Source organism: Sapajus apella, unplaced genomic scaffold (genome assembly GCF_009761245.1).
Source record: "Sapajus apella isolate SASKATOON/1434 unplaced genomic scaffold, GSC_monkey_1.0 scaffold7, whole genome shotgun sequence".
NCBI lineage: Eukaryota > Metazoa > Chordata > Mammalia > Primates > Cebidae > Sapajus > Sapajus apella.
Window position 1 is genome coordinate 210575 of NW_022436947.1, and position 21022 is coordinate 231596.

The following is a 21022-nucleotide window of genomic DNA, read 5'->3' on the forward strand; positions in this document are numbered from 1 at the left end:
ATGAGGTTCCTCACTGGGCCCGGGAGGGGGCGAGATAGGCAAAACAGAATAGCTCTGCCTGGTGGGGAAAAAAAGCAAAAGATTGATGACAGGCCTGGTCGACAAAGTGCGGCCTGTCTCTCCAAAAAATATAAAAATTAGCTGGGCGTGGCGGTGCGCGCCAGTGGTCCAAGCTACTTGGAAGGCTGAGGTGGGGGGAATCACCTGAGCCCGGGAAGTCGAGGCTGCAGTGAGCCCAGATCGCGCCTCTGCACTCCAACCTGGGCGATAGAGTGAGACTCTGTCTCAAAAAAAAAAAAAAAAAAAAAAGGAAGAAAGGAAGGAGAGGAAAGGAGGGAGGGAGGAAGAAGGAAGAAAAGAAGGAAGAAGGAAAAGGAAGGAGAGAAAAATGTGAAGGGAGGGAGGGAGGAAGGAGGGAGGGAGGAAGAAGGAAGGAAGGAGAGAGAAATGTGAAGGGAGGGAGGGAAGAAGGGAGGAAGAAAGGAGGGAGAAATGAGGGAGGGAAGGAGGGAGGGAAGGAGGGAGGGTGGGAGGGAAAATTTCCCAGGCCTGTTAAAGCACTAGAAAAGCAGAAAAAGAAAGGGGAGCCAGGGAAGGGCGGACAAATTGTGAAATTTAAGGGAACACCAGAAAAACTGGTAATCAAATAATATTTGAATGTAATATTTTAAAACATAAAAATTAATGCAAGAAATCCAGGAGGAACAAAACAAGAGTCATGTGTAGCTTAACAACAGGGAAAGGCCTGAGGAATGCGTCATTAGGCGATTTTGTTTCTGTGTGCACAACATAGAATGTACTTTCACAACCTAGATGGTAAAGCTTGCTACACAGCTAGGCTGTGTGGTGTGGCCTGTTGCTTCCAGGCTGCAAACCTGAACAGCATGGGACTGTACTGAATAGCAGACCATTGTAATACATGGTAAGTATTTGTGTGTCTAAACATACGTACACATGGAAAATGTACAGTACAAATACAGTATAAAAAATTAAAATGGTACACCCGTATGGGGCACTTAGCATAAATGGAGCTTGCAGAACTGGAAATTGCTGTGGGTGAGTGAGTGGTGACTGAACATGAAGGCCTAGGACATTACTGTACCTCACTAAACACTTCATAAACACTATACACTTAGGATACACTAAGTTTATAAAAAATATTTTTCTTCCTTCAGTAATAAATTAACTTTAGCTTACTATAACTTTATAAATCTTTAAAAAAAATTTTTTTAGACGAAGTTTCACACTTGTTGCCCAGGCTGGAGTGCAATGGCGCTCAGCTCACTACAACCCCAGCCTCCTAGGTTGAAGTGATTCTCCTGCCTCAGCCTCCCAAGTAGCTGGGATTACAGGCGTGCCCCACCACGCCCAGCTAATTTTGTATTTTTTAGTAGAGACGGGGTTTCTCCGTGTTGGTCAGGCTGGTCTCGAACTCCTGACCTCAGGTGATCCGTACCCCCCTCATGCTGGGATTACAGGCAGGAGCCACTGCACCCAGCCAAATCTTTTAATATTTGTTATGCTTTAACTGTTTTGTAATAACAATTAGCTTAAAACACACACTGTACCACTGTACAAAAGTATTTTTCTTATATCCTTATTTTATAAGCTTTTTTTCTACCTTTGCTTTTTTTTCCTTAACTTTTCAACCTTTTTTAAAAAACTAAGACATAAACACACACATTAGCCTAAGCCTACAAAGGGTCATTATGATCAATCTCAGCCTTCCACCTCCACATCTTGTCCCACTGGAAGGTCTTCAGAGGCAGTGACACACAGGGAGCTGTCATCTCCTGTGATAACAATGCCTTCTTCTGGAATCCCTCCTGAAGGACCTGCTCGAGGCTGTTTTACAGTTAACTCTTTTAAAATAAGTTAATAAAAAGTATAGTGAATACATAAACCAGTGACATAGTCATTATTATCAAGTAACACGAGTAATACATTGCATTCTGATGTTTTAGCAGGTACGATGTCGCTAGACAATAGGAATTTTTCAACTCCATTGTAATCTTATGGGACCGCTGTTGTAATATGCACTGTTGTAAATGCAGTCTTTTTCCAAAACATCATTACGCAGTGCATGACTGAATTAACATTGTAACTGAACACAGGATCCAAGCCGCATTAGAGCCTGAGGCACAAGGAGGAATGTGCACCCCTACGTGTATGTGTTTCTGAATTTTTTTTAAATTGGGGCTAGGAAGGTTACTGGGGGGCTGAAGGGAAGGTGGGGGTCGTTGGTGGGTACAAAAGAGAATAAATAAGACATACTATTCTGTTTGTTTATATATATAGTTTATTGCACTTTAGGTTCTGGGGTACCTATGCAGAATATACAGGATTGTTGCATAGGTACCTACATGACAATATGGTTTGCCACCTCCATCCCCCCGTCACCTATATCTGGCATTTCTCCCCATGTTATCCCTCCCCAACCTCCCTACCCACCGCTGTCCCTCTCCTATTCCCCCACAACAGACCCCAGTGTGTGATGCTCCCTTCCCTGTGTCCATGTGTTCTCATTGTTCAACACCTGCCTATGAGTGAGAACATGCGAAGACCTACTACTTTTTATGGCACAATAGGGAGCCTATAGTCAATAATTACTTAATTGTACATTTTAAAATAGCTTGAGTGTCATTGGATTGTGTGTAACTCAAACCATAAATGCTTAAGAGGACAGATACCCCATCCCCCGTGATGTGCATAATTCATGTTACAGGCCTGTATCAAGACATCTAATGCACCCCATAAATATATATACCTACTTTGTACCCACAAAACTTAAAAAAGACGAAAACAAAAAAAATTTTAATTAAAAAAATTTTGGCCAGGTCCAGTAGTAGCTCACATCTGCAATCCCAGCACTTTGGGAGGTTGAGGTAGGTGGATCACTTGATCCTAGGAGTTCAAAATCAGCTTGGGGAACATGGTGAAACCCTGTCTCTACAAAAGATGAAAAAATTATCTGTGTATAGTGGTATGTGCTTGTAGCCCCAGATACTAGGGAGGCTGAAGTGGGAGGATAGCTTGAGCCTGGGAGTTTGAGCCTTCAGTGAGCCATGATCACACCACTATACTCAAGCCTGTGCAACAGAGTGAGGCCCCGCCTCAAAAAAATAAAAATAAATATATATATATATATATATATATATATATATATATATATGTGTATGTGTGTATATATATGTGTGTGTGTGTATGTATATATATATATAAATATATATATACATATCAATATATATACACATATATTTCCAGAACATTAAAGTAGTTGAAGTATTGAAAAGAAAATTTTTAAAGTAGATATAACAACAACAAAAAAAAAAACAGAATTGTATTAATAAAAACCTTCCCCCAAACTGAGAGGAAGCCAAGAAACCAAAGAATGACCCAGACAAGTCCAGCTTGGCGAGTAGATGAGTTTATCAGGATTTACATATGAGGCACTCCCGGAAGGCAGCAGGACAGCTGTAGAGATCCACCTGGCCTCTCATCCCTAAGATACTTGTAAGCTAATTTTCTGGCTTTTTGCCTGCTGTGTGTATGTGATGGAACTGTTTTCTTTGGCAGGTTCTCAGATATTCTCTGGGATATTTGGCTTGTCAGAAACACCTGCTCCTTGGCTGGTCACCATGATCTTGGCACATGGCCTGGCCTTCAGGATTCAGGCAGTGGACATACACTCTTTAGTAGCCAGGGAGGACCCGTCACACTACAGGTATATTAAAATTCACAACATTGTTTTAAGTTTAAATATTTATGCCAAGATGGAATTTAATATAACTTTACTCTTCATGGAAGTAAACTGATCAGTAATGTTTTCAAATCTACTTCTTTCTTGTTTTGAGAGAATTGCCATGTCTCACAATTTTTCTTGACCAAGTAACAATCTTAAGTAATTTTAATTAGCTTACTGATCTTGTCTTTATTTAAAATCTTGGTATTTATTCATCTTGAATTTTTTTCATTAGTTTTAGAATATTTTACTAAAGTGTCACAAATCCTGATTGCTGAGTTTCTTGGTGCCCCTTAAATTCTGCCTAATTCATGCTAAGAATCTGGGAATCTAGAAGGATGCTCAAAGAGGCCTAAAAATTTTTTTAATTGAGGACTTAGAATAGTGACTCCAATATATTTTTGTATCAGAGATTCTGTTTCAGAAACCTAAATTTTGCATTTTGATGAGGAAGCCCTGAAACCTCTCCATAGGATACACACACATACACACACACACACACTGTAGTTTGGCCCAGTTTATTTCTCCCTGAATTAAAAGGCTTACAGCTATACGAATCCATTGGTAGAGACCCGGACTGGCAATGCTTTACCATAAATAGAAAGCTTTGGACAGTTTTGCTGTAAATTATCCATTTTTAAAGAAATTTTAATCAGATTTTTACTTTGATTTTAAATTATCTTTTCTAAAGCCTCATAACTGCTAAAAAATTACAGCACTTATTACCTACACTGATTAACAAGAGCGAAACTCCGTCTCAAAAAAAAAAAAAAAAAAAAGAATGTTTCAAAAGCAATTTAACAACACTTAGTTATTATGGCTACTTTTTAAATTAAAACAACACACGACAATTTTTATGTAATTCAAGATTGAAAATATGGTTCATCTAGAGATATAAAGCCATAGTTGTTCAGGCTAAAAGGTTCATATCTTTCAATATTCATCTTTCTACAGCTTTCAATAAATGGCCTCTCTAAATTGGTACATGTGTTAGAGTTTAGACCAGTAAAGCTCAGTAGTATTTCTCTAGATCTCAAGACTATCTTTTGGTACCTTAATGTAACATATTTTCTAAAGTATTAAATTTATCATCTTTAGTGTTACCAGCCCAATGATGTTAATGAAATAATTGTGATAATTAGTTACTGAGTTATATCATGACCTCTGTGCAAAAATAAAACTTACTGAGATAAGTGTCTAACTGAAATGGAAGGGATGAAATGCCAAGGCCAGTGAAGACCCAGTCCCTCGCACTCAATAGCATCTATGCAGATATATACATACTATTTTAGTGACATCCTGCTACACTGTAGATTGTACGGGGCCGGCGGGGGGGTAGAGAGAGAGAGAGAGAATCAGATCCATTCAGGTGTGAAGCCAGGCTCTGAGGAACACAGTAGAGAAGAGGTTGTAGACCCAAATAATCATAGTTATCAATGCCTGAGAAGACTGGTATAACCAAACAATTCTCATCTATACATCTGTACATCAGATGTACTTAATCATTTACCTATTTCTAAATCACAAATTGTGGTTGACCTTGTACAATACTACAAGGGACATGGCCTGGTGCGTGTAGTGGGGGCGAGGAGGCAAGAGATAAACTAACCCCATTTTATAATTTTGAATAGAGTCTAGCAAAGAAAAATGGCAATGGACTATAGGAAGAACACCACCACACGTAATTGCATGGAAAGAATTGCTATTCCAAAGCAAAACAAATAATAGTATTAGGGTTTATTCAATTTAAAAAATGTAATTAGCTCTTTAAAATGAGGGGAAAAAAAGAAAATCAAGCAGCACAAAAGCCATTATCATTAAAAGGTTGCGTTCACTAAGATGACACAAACAGAACTTATCAAATACCTTTAAGACCAACTAATTTTCCAGCAGAGCCTGACCATGATTAACTTTTGGATTTGTGAAGCTGGGACTTGCCACCAAGACCTGTTACTACCAACCCACTGAATTATCTTACCCTTTTTTTCATAAAATGTTCTCCAACATAAATTTCTCATTCTTTGTTAATTACATTTTACAAAGAAGAATACTTTACTTGTAGTTAGGCTTTGGACAAGATAAAAACCTTTATTTAAAAATACAGTGTTCTATTCCTTTTAAAATGTATACAGAAAAAGGATTTCAATAAAATAGGATTAAAAAACAGGAAACAAAGCCAAATTCTCATAAAAATCAAGAGAAATTGGTGAGACCCAGAATATCAAACCAACCAGAACAGCCAGGGGAGAGGCAGGGCAAATAGATGGAGAACAGCCACAGTCACACTAAGTTTTCCTTGAAGCCCCTCCCACAGCATTTTTGTTCTGCAAGTTAACAACCAGCTCAAAGATGTCCAAGTTGCATAGAGTCTAACTTTTACCCACCTCACATAATAGTGAAGCCATTTATTTAATAAATACAGTATCAGAAAGGGTATACATTAGGAGACCTGCTTCCTCAAAGAAGCTGAGAATTCTCTTTTAGGAGTGGCATCCTGTAACTTGGGAAGCACTGTGGAAATCCAGGCACATTTTCTGTTAGCTATTACTTCAACTCTAAACTAAATTCTTTTTCTTTCTATGTACAATAAGTCCCTGGATCCTTGGTGGGGAATTGGGCAACAGCAACCTCATAATCCATAGGCCAAATCAATGGCTGTTTCCTTTTCTACCTTCATGTTCTCCAGCTGTTTATCAAAAGCATGAGAGGTAAATAAATTGTTGATCAATGGCATTAGGAATATAACAACAGAGAAGAGAAATAGCTTCCAATTATTGTATCTGAGACCATTGCTAATACAAAGCCTTACTAGCTTTAGGATCTTGGCTATAAATGCTAAGTTAGTAGTAGCTTTTGAAATCCTTGGGCATTCAAGTTGGCTAATTTTTTTTATTTTATAAGGGGAAGGTTGGGGCAGCTAATGTCTATTTCTGGAGGTTCTACAGTAAAAGGTTGGCTAGTGCAAAATGAGTTCTTAAGGGGAGGATTACTGACAGGTAAAGCTTGAAGACCTTGCACTCTTTCCTCCCACCAGGCGTTTTGTACTTCTTGATCCTGTGTGGGTCCCAGAGATCCAAGTGTCACCATGATGGATGTCTCCCTGGGGTGACTGGGCCTGCTGGGCTTCTCTCAGTTCCCTGAAGTGCAAGGGGGAAAAAGCAAAGGCTACTTGATCTCCAATCAGAGATACATATGATCAAAACTAATATATGAATGTTTTTCTTTTTGTTTCAGTATTTGCTTAAATAAAAAGCTTGAGCTATATACAGAACGGAAAATTCCGTCACTATGGATGTCATCAAAAATGGCTGACACACACATGCCATCCAACATGGTAGGTTTAGCTTCCCAGACTCTGCTGATTGGAGTATAAATGATCTTTAAAATGTGTTAAATTAAGTGAACAGCTTCTTCAGGCTACATATGAAAGCTACCAGGGTCAACAAACCACAACTTCTGAGTCAAATCTCGCCCATCACCTGTATTTATAAATAAAGTCTTATTGGAACAGAGCCACTCATTTATGTTGTCGATGACTGTTTTTAGACTATAACAGCAGAGTTGAAGTCATTACAGCAGAAAGCATAAGGTCCACATAGCATAAAATATTTACCATCTAGCCCTTCACAAAACAAGTTTTCCAACACTTGGTCTAGACCAGTGGTCTGCAACCTTTTTGGAACCAGGGACTGATTTCAAGGAAGACAATTTTCCTATGGATGGGGGTTGGGGGAGGAGATGACTTCAGGATGAAACTGTTCCACCTCAGATCATCAGGTACTAGATTCTTAGAAGGAGTGCACAATCTAGATACCTCGCATGCACAGTTCACAATAAGTTTCGTGCTATGAAAATCCAATGCCGCCACTGATCTGACAGGAGACAGAGCTCAGACGGTAGTGCTCACTCACCCACTGCTCACCTCCTGCTGTGCAGCTCATTTCCTATCAGGCCACAGACTGGTACTGGTCCATGGCCCAGGGGCTGGGGACTCCTGGTCTAGACAATTTCAAAATGCTGTTAGCCCCATCTTTATGATGGGTGCCCATCACTGGTACTGGCTGTGATAGTCACCCGTGTCTCCACAGCTGGCTTCCCAGAATGTACACATCACACCTTAAGATGTACTTATATATATTCTTGTGAACAACATATATAAGTATAGTACTTTGTACTTTCTTTATTAGTTGGGACAATGGAATTCAAAACTAGAACTGAAAAATATTAAGTGGCTTATTAGGAAAATTTATCTGACTAAAGGCCAAGAGTCTCTACAACTTATCCTTAATACTTCGAAATCAGTTTAGGGATACTTCAAAACTAATCTTTCCAAGATGGATAATTGTATATCCAAGAGAAGTTGGACTTCTAAGCTTACTTTAAGCAAGGACAAATTTTCATTTTCTTCTTTTGTATTTTCAGTGGTGTACAGTATATGTAATAATTACTCAAAAATGCCTTCAGAATACTGCTCTTCTCCAACTCCACCCCATTGAATTCCCACTTTTTTTTCTTTTTTGTTTTTCAGGGGAAAGTGTGAATGCAGTCCCTCACTACCACAAATTATGTAGTCGAGTTTCCCACATTTGGGGAAATGGCAGGGGTCAGCACATCCAGAGTGCAATGGATGACCCTCGCCTTGGGAAAACCACCTTCGTGATGATGGCATCTTCCCTGCCAGGAAAATATTCAAATTCCCATTTATTGAAGGATTAACAAGTAAATTTATGCATGAATACAAGCCTACATGAGTAGGAGAGCAGATTGTTTTCTTTGCTCAAAAAAATAAACTTTCCTCTAAATGTGTATCAGTACAGTATGTCTACCTGCCTGCCCTGACACTTAATGGGTTTCTAAAATAGCTCTTACTCATCTTACCTGTGGTTATATTAGGTGATCACCAACCAGTTACTTAGATACCCACTGCCACTCAGAATCCTAAGTTTTCTTTACTGGTATTTCCTTATATTCCTCACTCTTGCTTCCTTTGCTTACATTAACTGGAATTTTCTTTCTCTCAAGCAGCCTAATCACAGAGCCTTCCAGCCCCATGCTATGAAGAGCCACATACTGCCAGTTTCCTTGTGGACAGGGACCTATGTATTATGATGGTGAATACACACACACACACACACACACACACACTCATATACGCACCCCTAAATCCATAGAGAAGACACACTAGACTAGACTGGTCATACCATTATGAGTAGTGCTCAGATTCTTTCTTGACCTCCATCATCCAAAAATATACCTTTCCAGTGTGGCTGTCTTGAACTTTTCCAAATTTAGCTGCTGTTGGAGCTCTTCTGTTTTTCCCAGGGAAGGCCGGAGGACTCGATTACTGGCTAGAGCTGCTGCAGAAGGTCTCTGTTCAGGATCAGCCTGGATCATGTTCTGATGATATAGGACAAGAGGAAAAAAACAGAAGTTTCACTGTTGGGAAAAGTCTTCCCACTCAAGCCAATTCCAACCCAGCTTCTGCTGATGGATTTTGTAAGACCTTGTTTCTACTTTGTGCAGAGGAAAGAAAGAAATGAAAGCTGAGTCTCACCTTGGACAGGAGGATTGTCTCCATGTCTGGTAGCATCAGTTGTCCACACCTTTGATTTGTCTTTTTTTTTTTTTTTTTGAGAGAGAGTCTCACTCCGTCACCAGGCGCCAGGCTGGAGTGCAGTGGCACGACCTCGGCTCACTGCAACCTCCGCCTCCCAGGTTCAAGCAATTCTCCTGCCTCAGCCTCCCGAGTAGCTGGGACTACAGGCACGTGCCACCACGCCCAGCTAATGTTTTTGTATTTTTAGTAGAGACGGGGTTTCACCATGTTGGCCAGGATGGTCTCGATCTCTTGACCTTGTGATCCACCCGCCTCAGCCTCCCAAAGTGCTAGGATTACAGGCATTTGCCTTTAATCATATTTTGGAGCTGGCTGGCTAACTAGTCTATTGCCTTAGTTTTAAAGCAAAACTAAGACTCAATAAAAATTATCGAAATTACTGGAATGGCCAAGACCAAAACCCAGTTTGCCCAACTCTTACTCCTGTTTACTTTCTACCACATCATGTTGCTATTCCACCTAATTTTAATAACCCACCATGACAGTATTCCTAAAGCATTTATTTTAAGGTAGAAGATGTCTGTAACCTATCATGATTTGAATATTGTAGAAAATACCTAATTATATACAGCAATGACACTCATATAGTGAAGAAAACACTGAACCCTCCATTTGGGGACCAGAATCAGAGCCAACTCCACCATTTGTTTTATAAATTTTGCTGAAGCTCCATTTCCCTTACCTGAAATTTGGGATAATTATGTTTACCTTCTTAGACTATTTTTTGGTTTTAACGAATTAATATACGTACTGCCCAGCACAGGGCTAGCATTTAAGTACCGAAATATCAAGTAAATGCAAAGCGGTTTACACATGGGAATAGGTGATTAGACTGAACAAAAGGAAGGAGAAAGAGTTTGCCTCCTTTCAGGAAAGCAAAAGTAGTCAGGAAGAAGGATGGATTGGTAAATACATTTGAAGTTCACAGGTAAACTGTGAAACTAATTTCCCACACCTGTAGTCCAGCTACTCAGGAAGCTGAGGCAGGAGAATTGCTTGAGCCCTGGAGTTCAAGGCTGCAGTAAGCTATGATTGTGCCACTGTACTTTAGTCTGGGTGACAGAGGGAGACCCTGTCTCAGAAAAAGAAAAAAATCTAATCTCCAGGGAAATAGATATTTCTAAGGCAGTTTTGGGAATCCTAACCAATCCTGTTCCCTAAGACATGATATAAAGTCATATATACACTTTTCTTAGTATTATTAAGCTTCCGGACAGTATAAACTTTTTGTGTCTGTTTCAACATAGTATCTTCCCTTTCTTGCCCCTACACTACTCAAATGTCATTAAGTACAAGTAAAAGATAGACTTTTGAATTGACACTATACCTTTTTTCTAATAGCTCAAATAATTAGTATTACTGATTATCGATAAAGTAGTCTTACACCTTCTTACATACAGTAGAAATTCATTCTGTTAGTACTATCACTGTTACCACTAACAATAGTTAAAACCCTGAAGTAGCAACAAGAAGACCAGATTTGATTTTAGAGCTAACCAGTCATTAACTGTGACTTCAGGTGTCAAGGAGCTGCTGTGAGCCATAGTTTCCTCAACTGCAGAATAAGATGCCACCTGCCTATCTTACAGGGTTGTTAGAAAGGGCAAATGAAAAAATGTTTGTAACAGGACTTTTTACTAAGCATGAAAGATTTTACAATTTTCTCCAAGTTTCCTTAAGAGATTCTCTACCCGCCCCTTATCTTTTCTGGACTTCTAGTCACATTCCTTTTTCTGTTAGTGACGGTACCAGCATCTCCATTTTTCTTTCCCCAACTACTTGCCATTGCATTAAAAAATAGATATTGCATCTTCTATTCATCTCACAAGAGATATCACCTTGAGCAGACTGGAAAAGTTTTCTGAGAGCTCCTGAGGGACGTCCGGAAAGTTACCCTTGCGGATATGGTGCCATGCAGCACCATTGGTGGGTAATGACTCTGCTCCTGCAGCCAATGCAATTGTTAATCCCAAGGCAAATATGTCTGCTTTGGGAAGGTGCCGGTAATCCTTCAAAACAGAAGAAAGGAAGGCCTGTTACTATGTCAAGCAGAGTGAGTCTAGATTAAAATACAACTGGTAGGAAAGACTGGAGTGCATATAAGGTCCAAACAGACACGATGGTCAAAGGTACATTACTGTAGTGATTTCCACAGAAGAGAGAACATAAGTCTACCTGATTAACACTGCTGTGCCCTGAGGAGTCCAAGGCAGAAACTTAGTGCCATTTTGCTCTGTCAGGCTCAGAAAGGCTTGCTGCATAACTTGGCTGATCACAGGAAGGAAATACTCATTTTTACCTGATTATCACCCAGGAAGAAGTTACATCCTTCCTAGGCCTGACTTAACAGACCTCGGAGAAGATGGGCAATGGCTAAACGTCATTTCAGTAACCAAAACTGGTGGTGCCATCAGAACAATAATGGTACGATAAAGATGGACTGGACCAATATGGGCCTGAGAAAAAGGCCTCCTTCTTAGGAGGCAATCCATGAGGTTAGGAAATCTAATACTGGGAAACAGTAAAAGGCATTTAGAAAGAACAGTCTTAATATTGATTCATCCTTGATTGAGCCAGCTTTCCTCACTTTTTTGGAAGAATTTCTCTCCTATCTTTGGCTTCCATTCTAAATGGGAAGAGAGATACTATAATTATATAGTTTTCATTTTTTGCACTGAGAGCCTCCATTTGATAGTCAAAGGTTAAACGGATTATAAAATTCACTCCATTTCCCTAATCTATACCTCTTGCAAAATCTCGTTAGCCAGGAAGCGACTATCTCCTTCCTCCACTTCTGGTTTACTTATTGACGTTGCATGGCCCAGGTCACCTACAGAAAGATGGAAAAAAGAATAAAAGAATATAAAAAAAGAGAAATAGGGCTTTTTAAAAGCATGTCTTTCTTAAAACTGAATAAATTGAGTCATCGGTATAAATTTTATAAGATAATTGTAACTGGTAAGGGTATAAGGCAGACTAACCAATTTTATATATCACATTGGCAGAGAGAAACCAATCAGCTTCATTTGCAACTTCTTCTATGACCCCAGAGGAGTCACTTTGCATCTTGTGACAAATGAAAATATTACCTGGAAAAAAAAAAAGTCACAGAATAGATGTAAGTAATGATTTCTAGCTTTTTCATCTCAAAGATTCTTTTCTGTATTTGACAATTCAGCTTCTCTCTTTTCTTCTTCTGTGTGGACATAGCAAGACTACTAAGGGTTTCTTTTTTTTGTGAAATCTCACATCACTTCGGAACAGCTAGTGATAGATAATACCTATTTAAGTTGAACTGACCTCATATAGTCTTCATTCTCTGAAGAGGCTGGTATTAGAGTGCTATTGTCCCCAAAATAAAAAAATAGTAAGAACTTGTCCTTGGGTTTCACATTATTGAGTGATAAAGTCACTCATTTCTCCTTACTTTAAATGAATAAATTGAGTTAGAATGAATATAGTACTAGTCATAAACACAATTGGAATGTAGCTGATATGCTGTCACTTGTCTTCGTAGTAAATTAAATACCAAATTTCACTCTTTTTTGGCCTTACTATATGAGTTAGAGTCTTTTCTTTTTTCTGTCCCCTGGGCCTAGGGGAGAATGGTTAAAACTATTTAACTGATTTAAGGGACACAAATGGAAGAAAGGAGTTCTGCCAGCAAACACTGTCTTTGACACTTGGTGGACATACAGACTCAGATTGTTATGATAGCATAGAGAGAACAAAATATGGTAGAAGTGGCAGAAGGGAATCATACTGACTAGGTTTGATGTCCAGGTGTACCATGCCAGAGTTGTGGATGTATTTAAGTCCAAGGGAAATCTGTAGAAGGATGTCCTTGAGTTTTGGCTCTTGGAAATGATTGTGAAACTTAATGTTTTCAGATATAGCAACTTGCAAACTCCCACCTGGGAAAGAACAACAGAGAACAGCCCCACAAAATGAGAGAAAAGATATGAGTCTTACAGGTGAAAGCGCAGTAAATACAGCTGGCCTCCCATATCCTCAGGGGATTAGTTTCAGGACCCCCTGCAGCTACCAAGGCCCCAAATGCCCAAGTCCCTTATATAAAATGACATAGTACTATAGTCAATACATGCCTCATGAATGACTTCAGTCCAACAAATAGATTACTTTGGTGTCAGTGCAAAGCACAGTATCTGCCCCATCTATACCACAGACGTGTTGGAAAGGAGAATTACGGGGTTTTCAAAGAGGAAAAGAAAAAGTACATGGCCCCATTGATTCAAGTATGTATCAGCTAACATTTTAAAAGTTTTACCTAATTCTTAACCAGAAGATCAATCAGAAGATCAATCACCTACTATTGGTGTCAACGATTAGCTCCATGTTAGTGTCAGGCTAACAGTTATAGACCATCTGTAATTTTAATATAATTGAATCTAAGCCTAATTTTATTAAAAATAGATCACAAAATAAGAACATTTAATGATTGCCAACCCAAGGAAAACATAAAAGCTGCATATACACCTAAATCTTATTTCAGCTACAGTAATTGTACATCACCTGTAGACTCGATTTATTGTTGTTATGAATTAAAGGCCTGGATTCATATAACTATCTGATCTTGATTCTAAGGTATTAGAATGCCTCTCAACACTATTAATTATTGTTCATTGGCACGTTCTTCAAGTTACAGGGATCTCGCTGTAACTGGCAGTTACAAAGACCATAGCTCCACTCACTGAGCTCTGAGATAGCCATGGAATTTGAGGAAATTCATATTTAAATGCATTCTGTGTAAAATCGAATTTAAAGAATTATTGTAGCATGACACATAAGTTCGAAGGTCGAATAATTCAGCTCCTGAAAGGAACACAAAGAGGACTACAGAGTCTTCTTAGAAAAGAATTTATATGCTACATATGACTTACTAATTAGGAAGAATAAGTAAGGAAAGAGAATGTTTTGGAGCTTGTTAAAAATGAAGTCACTCCTAGACAAAGTTTATAGGTGAGGTCATGAGGTGCTCCCGACGAGGAGGAAGGCTGCATCCACTGAAGCTCTGGTTTCCCTACTAGCCTTCGTGCTGCTTAAGGGCAGGGAGCACGTCTAACTCATCTCCACTTTCCCCAAGTCTAGCATGGAATAAATATTTTCTGAACTGAATGATTATCCTGACAACAGAAGGGAAAGAAAGAAAAAGTTGAGGTATATCTATACATTTAAGAGGAATAGAAGCTCTGTGCTTCCAAGTAAGACTATAATATATAGTACAGACATCTTAGGTATGTCTGCTATACATGGCGTAAACTATGAAGAGGAGGCAAAGTTTATTTCTGAAGGCTTATAAGGTTCATCTCCCTCTTCGTAGATATTCGTCTGTATGCTACTTACCATTGCAGTATTCACTCTGAATGATCATGTGGTCATCTTCTACCCATGAGGAATAGTAACGTACCACATGGGGATGATGCCCAAGCACTGCATGAGCATAAACTTCATGCAAAGCCAAATTCCTAAGAGACAGAAAAGCATGGAGGAATAAAAACATCCATCAAGATAATGTACATAAAAATGGTTTTTAAAAATATAAGGCTTTATTAGCAATGGCAGAATAGTTATTGAGCGCTCACTGCTTGCTTACTATTTTATCTCATTGAATCTTCATAATTACTTGGTAATGTACAGTGGAAAGGATGAAGACTCTCAAAAGTAAGTGGCCCAAAGTCAAACTGGTAATAGTAGACTTAAAAGAAGAATCTTGGTCGGCCTGGTACCAAAGTCCATTGTTTTCTGATTTAACATAGCATATGTAAAGATGACTCTTAAGTGGTTATGCCTCAATGGCAGATGTGCTTCAGGTCTTCATTTCAATGTATCACAATTAAAACTTTTTAATGGGCTTAACAAGAAGGCCACTGTACACCACATTGTGGATGCTATAATGGGCTTTCTTTTCATTAACCCTAATGTTAACTCTAATGAGGTTAACATTAGAGTCAATGTTAACCTCAGCCAATATGATACAGTCACAGGAATAGCCTTGGGGAGAGATATTCCTTGTGGAATAAAAAATCCCAACACAAATTAAGCAAAATAGAGTACTTGATGAGTCACCGTATAAAAATGAAGAACTAGCCAGTTGTGGTGGCACATGCCTGTAGTCCCAGCTACTTGGGAGGCTAAGGCAGGAGAGTCATTTGAACCCAGGAGGTGGAGGTTGCAGTGGGCCAAAATGGCACCACTGCATTCTAGCTTGGGCAATGGACATAGACTTTGTCTCAAAAGAAGAAAAAAAATGAGGAATTCTAAAACCTGTAATTTCAGATTCTGCATGTTAAGTATATCCTCACAGTTCATAAAAAGCATTGGCTGAATCTGAAAATATGTGTTTTCCTTGAACACTTCTGGGACTGAAACAAAACTTTGTTAATTTCCCCTTGCATGTAGTCTCTGAAACTTTACTACTGAATTCATTATTAACAAAGTAAAAATAAACCAGTGAGTTTACAATAACTTTCTATTTGGTAGTATTTCTGATAAATGAAACAGACGCCCAGAAGACAATGCCATAAATCTATTCATTTTTTAAAAAGTCAGAAAGACCAGCAGTAGAAAGTGAAAGCCACACACACAAAAAAACCACATGATCTAAAATGATGATGTTCTATTTTAGGAAGGAGCATCTAAGCTAGAAAACTCAGAAATGTGGGCCGGGCGCGGTGGCTCACGCCTGTAATCCCAGCACTTTGGGAGGCCGAGGCGGGTGGATCACGAGGTCAAGAGATTGAGACCATCCTGGTCAACATGGTGAAACCCCGTCTCTACTAAAAATACAAAAAATCAGCTGGGCATGGTGGCACGTGCCTGTAATCCCAGCTACTCAGGAGGCTGAGGCAGGAGAATTGCCTGAACCCAGGAGGCGGAGGCTGCAGTGAGCCGAGATCGCGCCATTGCACTCCAGCCTCGGTAACGAGAGCGAAACTCCGTCTCAAAAAAAAAAAAAAAAAGAAAACTCAGAAATGTTATGAATATGAGACTACATATAATGCAGGGCAGTTTTAAAAAATGATTTTTAGTGATAGCAGCGCTATATTTGAAAATAATTTGACAAGAAACAGCTCTCCAAATTTAAGTTTATGCTTATAGTGCATTTCAAAGGTACTCACTCGCTTGATAATTCTGCCAAAGTTTTCATAGAGCGCTTTATTGCATAAACACATCCATCCAGCCTCTTAATGCACTTGTAGACTGTACCAAATTCACCAACCCCAATTTTTTCTACCTCCAAGAATTCTTTTTCATAGCGGGAAGCCATGTTGGTTTCTCGTAAAACACATCTCTAAAGTATTTTAATAAAAAGCAAATTAGAGTAATTCTAACATGTTGTAAGCCATAAAATTAAACAATATTATAGTCCTAAATTGCTCCAAGTTTTCAAAAAGACTTTTGAGGCAACTGCAATGAATTCTACCTGTGTCAATATTCATGGTAGCAAGAATCTCCCCAATTCATGGTAGCAAGAGTCTTTTTTGTTTTCTTTGCAACCTTCCATAAACTCTATACTGACAATTCTTATATATTTCTCAACATTCTTTTCTCTATCTGGGCCTACTGTTCTTTTCTACATGTTCCTTAGGGGACACAACTTCTCACACCCAGAGCTACTGTCCTCAGTTCAAAAAATGGCTGGGACCTGGGTGGAGCAAATTAAAAGAAATAAAAGACCCCCCTTCTTTACGTGTCTCAAAGTCTAAATGCCAACATTTCCATCTCAAGCCAAATAGACATATTTGTTTTCTGTTTCTTTTCCCAAAAACCAATCTGGAGAACTGATTTTGTCAAAATTGTCAAACTGGCTAGTTCAGAATAGGTGCTCAGGTCTAGCGACCACTCCCACTACTGGCCAAGTAGCAGCATCACTCATTGCCCAGTGAGTAAATAACCCCAGGCCAATCTGAACTCCCTTCAGTTGTCCCATCTGTAAGATGAAGATCATAGCAACTATTCCTCAGAGTTCTTTTAAATATTACATGATAATATACAGCATTACAAATGTTATGCGTAACACATAGCTAAAGATAGTGTCAAGTACATAGTAAATTCTCATTAAACTATTATGACCAAAAATCTCCATAAATGTATATGAATATAAATCCAAGCTGATTTAGCTCCCAAAGTCATCTTTTTGCAGTGTCCCAATCATGAATAATTTTTCTCCAACTTTATGACTTTCAAAAATCTTGGGTTTTACACTACATTTTCAAAATCAAATTCCAATCACTTTTCATCAGCAAGATCTCTAATTTTCATTACCCTTAGCCAGTCTCAAGCTCTGTTTCCTTCCTGTTTGGATTTGCTACTGCTGCTAGCCCTCTTTCAACCCCTCTAGTAGTTAAGAGTTATTTTTGCAAAACGATACTATACAATCAGAGATGCCTAATCGTTTCCCATGAGAAATTCAAACTCCTGGTAAGAAAAGACCTTCTACCAGCTGCACATCCGCTACTTGACTACCCTCCCCCTAGATCCCAACGAAGCCAGTGTACCATCTGCATTTCTCCCTGACCGCTCCCTCACCCACCCTACCCCTCCTACACATGTACTCTGTTCCCCTTTCTTGATAGCATTGAAGTTATTTATTTCCTTTGTCTAAAATTATCTTAATATACTATCTCTTCCTACCAAGTCCTATTTTATTGAAGTATTTAATTCCTTATAGATTTTAAATATATACATGTAAGAGTAGGTATATTCACATGCACATATGTGCATACACATATACACAAATACACATATCTCATAGCTTCCTATTTATGTATAAATTGTTTTGAAATTTCAAAGGTTTTAACCCTTTTGGGCAGATTCTTTTCCTTAAAGGGTTTCTAACTAAATACAAGGCTTCACACTTGAATGCTTAATAAATAGGGTTAGAGTTTCTATCTGAAATCAGGAGATGAATTATAAGTGAGGAATAAAATCGAAGGGTAAAATAATGAAGGCATAAGTCAGAAACATTTGCACGTGAAGGAACGCCCGTGCCAGTGGCCTTCTTTTCTATGATGTTTACAATAGCCAAGTGCTAACATTTTACCATATTAACCTGTCTCATTTATGCAAATAAAACTTGATTCAGAAAGCTTTAGAAATTTAAAGGAAAAACAAATGTTAATTTTCCACCATTCAAAAATGTTGAAATAGCAGTGGTTATAGCTACATTTCATTCTCCCTGTGATTAATGCAACATAGATAGTTATGGTCATTCAGCATATACAATTTTGAATCTTTTGTACACTGAACATATGCATGTTTTCAAGGTATTATAAACATCTTAATGACAATTTAACATTCCATTGACTTAAAACTGTAATTAGCTTAGCCATTTTTCTATTAGCAGGCATTTGGTCTCTCCCTTTTTTGCTGTTACAATAAACATCTCTGAGGATAATATTTACAGTATTATTTTCTTAGGTTAGATTATCAAATGAGGGATAGATCAAAGACTGTGAACATTATAAAATCAAATATTGATACATTTAAGAGCTAAAGTTTTACATATAAATATCTGGCTCTATGCCATTTTTTTCCATTCTCTTTTTCTATTTTGAGACAAAAAAAATCTTAATTTTCCCTTCACTTCTCTACCCCATGAGTGTAGAATTTTTCTCCAGATTAAAGATAGAAGCAGAAATATTTAAAAATACTCTGAAGTAATGATTCAATAATATACATCTCAGACTCTGCCTGAAAAAGTAACAACTAACTGAGAACATAGACCCTGACTAGGGTTTGGATAAATTCAGCTGCAAAGCACATTTACAAAGCAAGAGTGTGAGCTGTGGTGGGCTGGGGAGGGAAGGAGAGAAGGAGAGTAGGAGAATGAGGGGAGATGGGGAGATAGGAAAGAGAAGGCAGAAGGAGAAGGGCAGAAGGAGAGGGTAGAAGATGGGGAGAGGGTACAGGAAGAGGGAGAGGAGAGAGGGTGAGGGAGGAGAAAAGGAAGGTAGGGAAGAAGGGAGGAGGGAGGAGAGAGAGGGAGGAGGGGAAAGGAAAGAGAGAGAGAATAAGATAAACTGCCTATGTTGTGGCAGCTGGGCCAAAGAACCACACTTACCTTGGCAGGCAGCCCTCCCTTGCCTTCCTCTGGACCAGCTTCCTCACTTAGGAAAAAAAAAAGTTTATCAATATATGATTAACATTTATTGGGCCTGAACTATGCTAGGTTCTAGGGATGGAAGAGTAAATATGACAATTCATTTCTCTTTGGTTTATATGTAGAGGCAGGGATAACCAGGAAATTTCAATTCAAGAACCTAGAACAGGATAAGATAACAAGGGTACCATAGACAGCACTCAATTATTTCAAGAGTAAAATGCCTTCCCAGAAGAGAAGATGTACAAGCCAAGATTCTGGGAATGAGTAGGAACTAGCTAAGGGAACAGAGCAAGGTTTTCAGCAACACCATGTGCTGAGAACTGGAGCAAGAGAGCACAGAACATATGTGAAACTGTTAAATGGGTATCATTATCCCCAGACGAGGAAACCAAGACAGAGAGAGGTTAAAGAACTCTAGGTCAAACAATTAGCAAGTGGCAGAACTAGGACTTGGAGCCAGGTCTGACACCAAAGCATTTGCTCCTCACTCCCACACCACGCTCTCCTTCCAACACCCAGCCCTCACCCGGAATCTGGCTTTGTACTCGGTTCACAGGTAGACTACAAGTAGGGCAGAATCTGCTCTAACCCAGGATGACATCTTTTCAATTACTCTCCAATAAGCCAAGTTACCGGCAGATATCCTCTTCACCACGCATACTTGTATTCCGGATCCTTAAGCAAGATTTCATCTAGCTCATAGATTTTTCTTTTGGAGAAACACAAGGTAGAAATGGCAAATGGAGGATGCTACATTCATGGAAATAAATTGATGCTTGGTATTTGCAATTTAGTACCACTTTGTAATATTTTATGAAGTGTTTTATAAAGCATAAAAACATAATAAGGAAAAATACTCTCTTAGAAGCACCAAATGATACTACAAAGTGTCACCACTTTCACGGCCAGGATTTCAAATTAGCTGTCTTTGTTGCTGGCTTCAGTGAGAATGTAATGATTTAGGAAGACTCCTAAAGAACTAAAACCAATAGAATTCTTAGTAGCCAAAGTAGGTGTGTGGACTTGTGCTGAAGTCCTGTTTACTTAAGGAGATGGTGTTGAGAGAACCTATTCTGGTCAAGGACTGATTAACACATGCTTATTGATTCCAAAGGAACAACTTGAGATAGCACATTAAATGCTCTGCAAAGTTTACATTGTTAGCTGTCCGTTCAAATGACTGCCCCGCTTTGGAGGTGATTCCATTCTGTAAAAAAGCCTTGAAGAGACATAGTAGAGAAATGTTCCTGAGTAATATGCACAATCCTTATTTGGATGATTTCTGTCATTCAGGTGGCCTTTATGGAATAGTGCAGTGTGGCTTTCTATCCTTTAGCCGCTCTGAATGCAGTGCTTTTTCACTTCAGCCAATCTTCCATCACCCACAGAGAAGTTCAAATCCTTGCTCTATAGCTTTTATCACTAGTCACACAAAACTCAAAGCAGCAATGTACTCTTTGAAGTATGATCTACACCTTCCCCAACCGCCAGCCTCATATTAACCAGAGGAGACCCCTTGAATGCAATTCCATAGCCC

At 38.9% G+C, this 21022-nt stretch overlaps 1 protein-coding gene, 1 long non-coding RNA gene and 1 other non-coding gene across 4 annotated transcripts in view; 1 reads left to right on the forward strand and 2 right to left on the reverse strand.

Moving 5' to 3' along the window:
* Positions 1 to 544: 544 nt before the first annotated feature.
* On the forward strand, positions 545 to 20053 carry LOC116549914. The gene is made up of 3 exons (XR_004268150.1): positions 545 to 1098; positions 11489 to 11498; positions 20042 to 20053. It is a non-coding gene; the product is annotated as an uncharacterized LOC116549914 (long non-coding RNA).
* Positions 5429 to 21022, reverse strand: part of WEE2 (WEE2 oocyte meiosis inhibiting kinase) — a 35245-nt gene continuing 19651 nt past the window's right edge. For both annotated transcript variants that reach the window (XM_032275624.1, XM_032275625.1), the window contains 9 exons: positions 19444 to 19489; positions 16499 to 16671; positions 14724 to 14845; positions 13127 to 13273; positions 12341 to 12448; positions 12104 to 12189; positions 11198 to 11368; positions 8997 to 9139; positions 5429 to 6879 (listed from right to left, as the gene is read on the reverse strand). In XM_032275624.1, coding sequence (XP_032131515.1) covers positions 6729 to 6879; positions 8997 to 9139; positions 11198 to 11368; positions 12104 to 12189; positions 12341 to 12448; positions 13127 to 13273; positions 14724 to 14845; positions 16499 to 16671; positions 19444 to 19489 — 1147 coding nt within the window. In that variant the 3' untranslated portion in view covers positions 5429 to 6728. The remainder of the gene's footprint in view (positions 6880 to 8996; positions 9140 to 11197; positions 11369 to 12103; positions 12190 to 12340; positions 12449 to 13126; positions 13274 to 14723; positions 14846 to 16498; positions 16672 to 19443; positions 19490 to 21022) is intronic.
* On the reverse strand, positions 8268 to 8431 carry LOC116550494. The gene has a single exon (XR_004268453.1). It is a non-coding gene; the product is annotated as a U1 spliceosomal RNA (small nuclear RNA).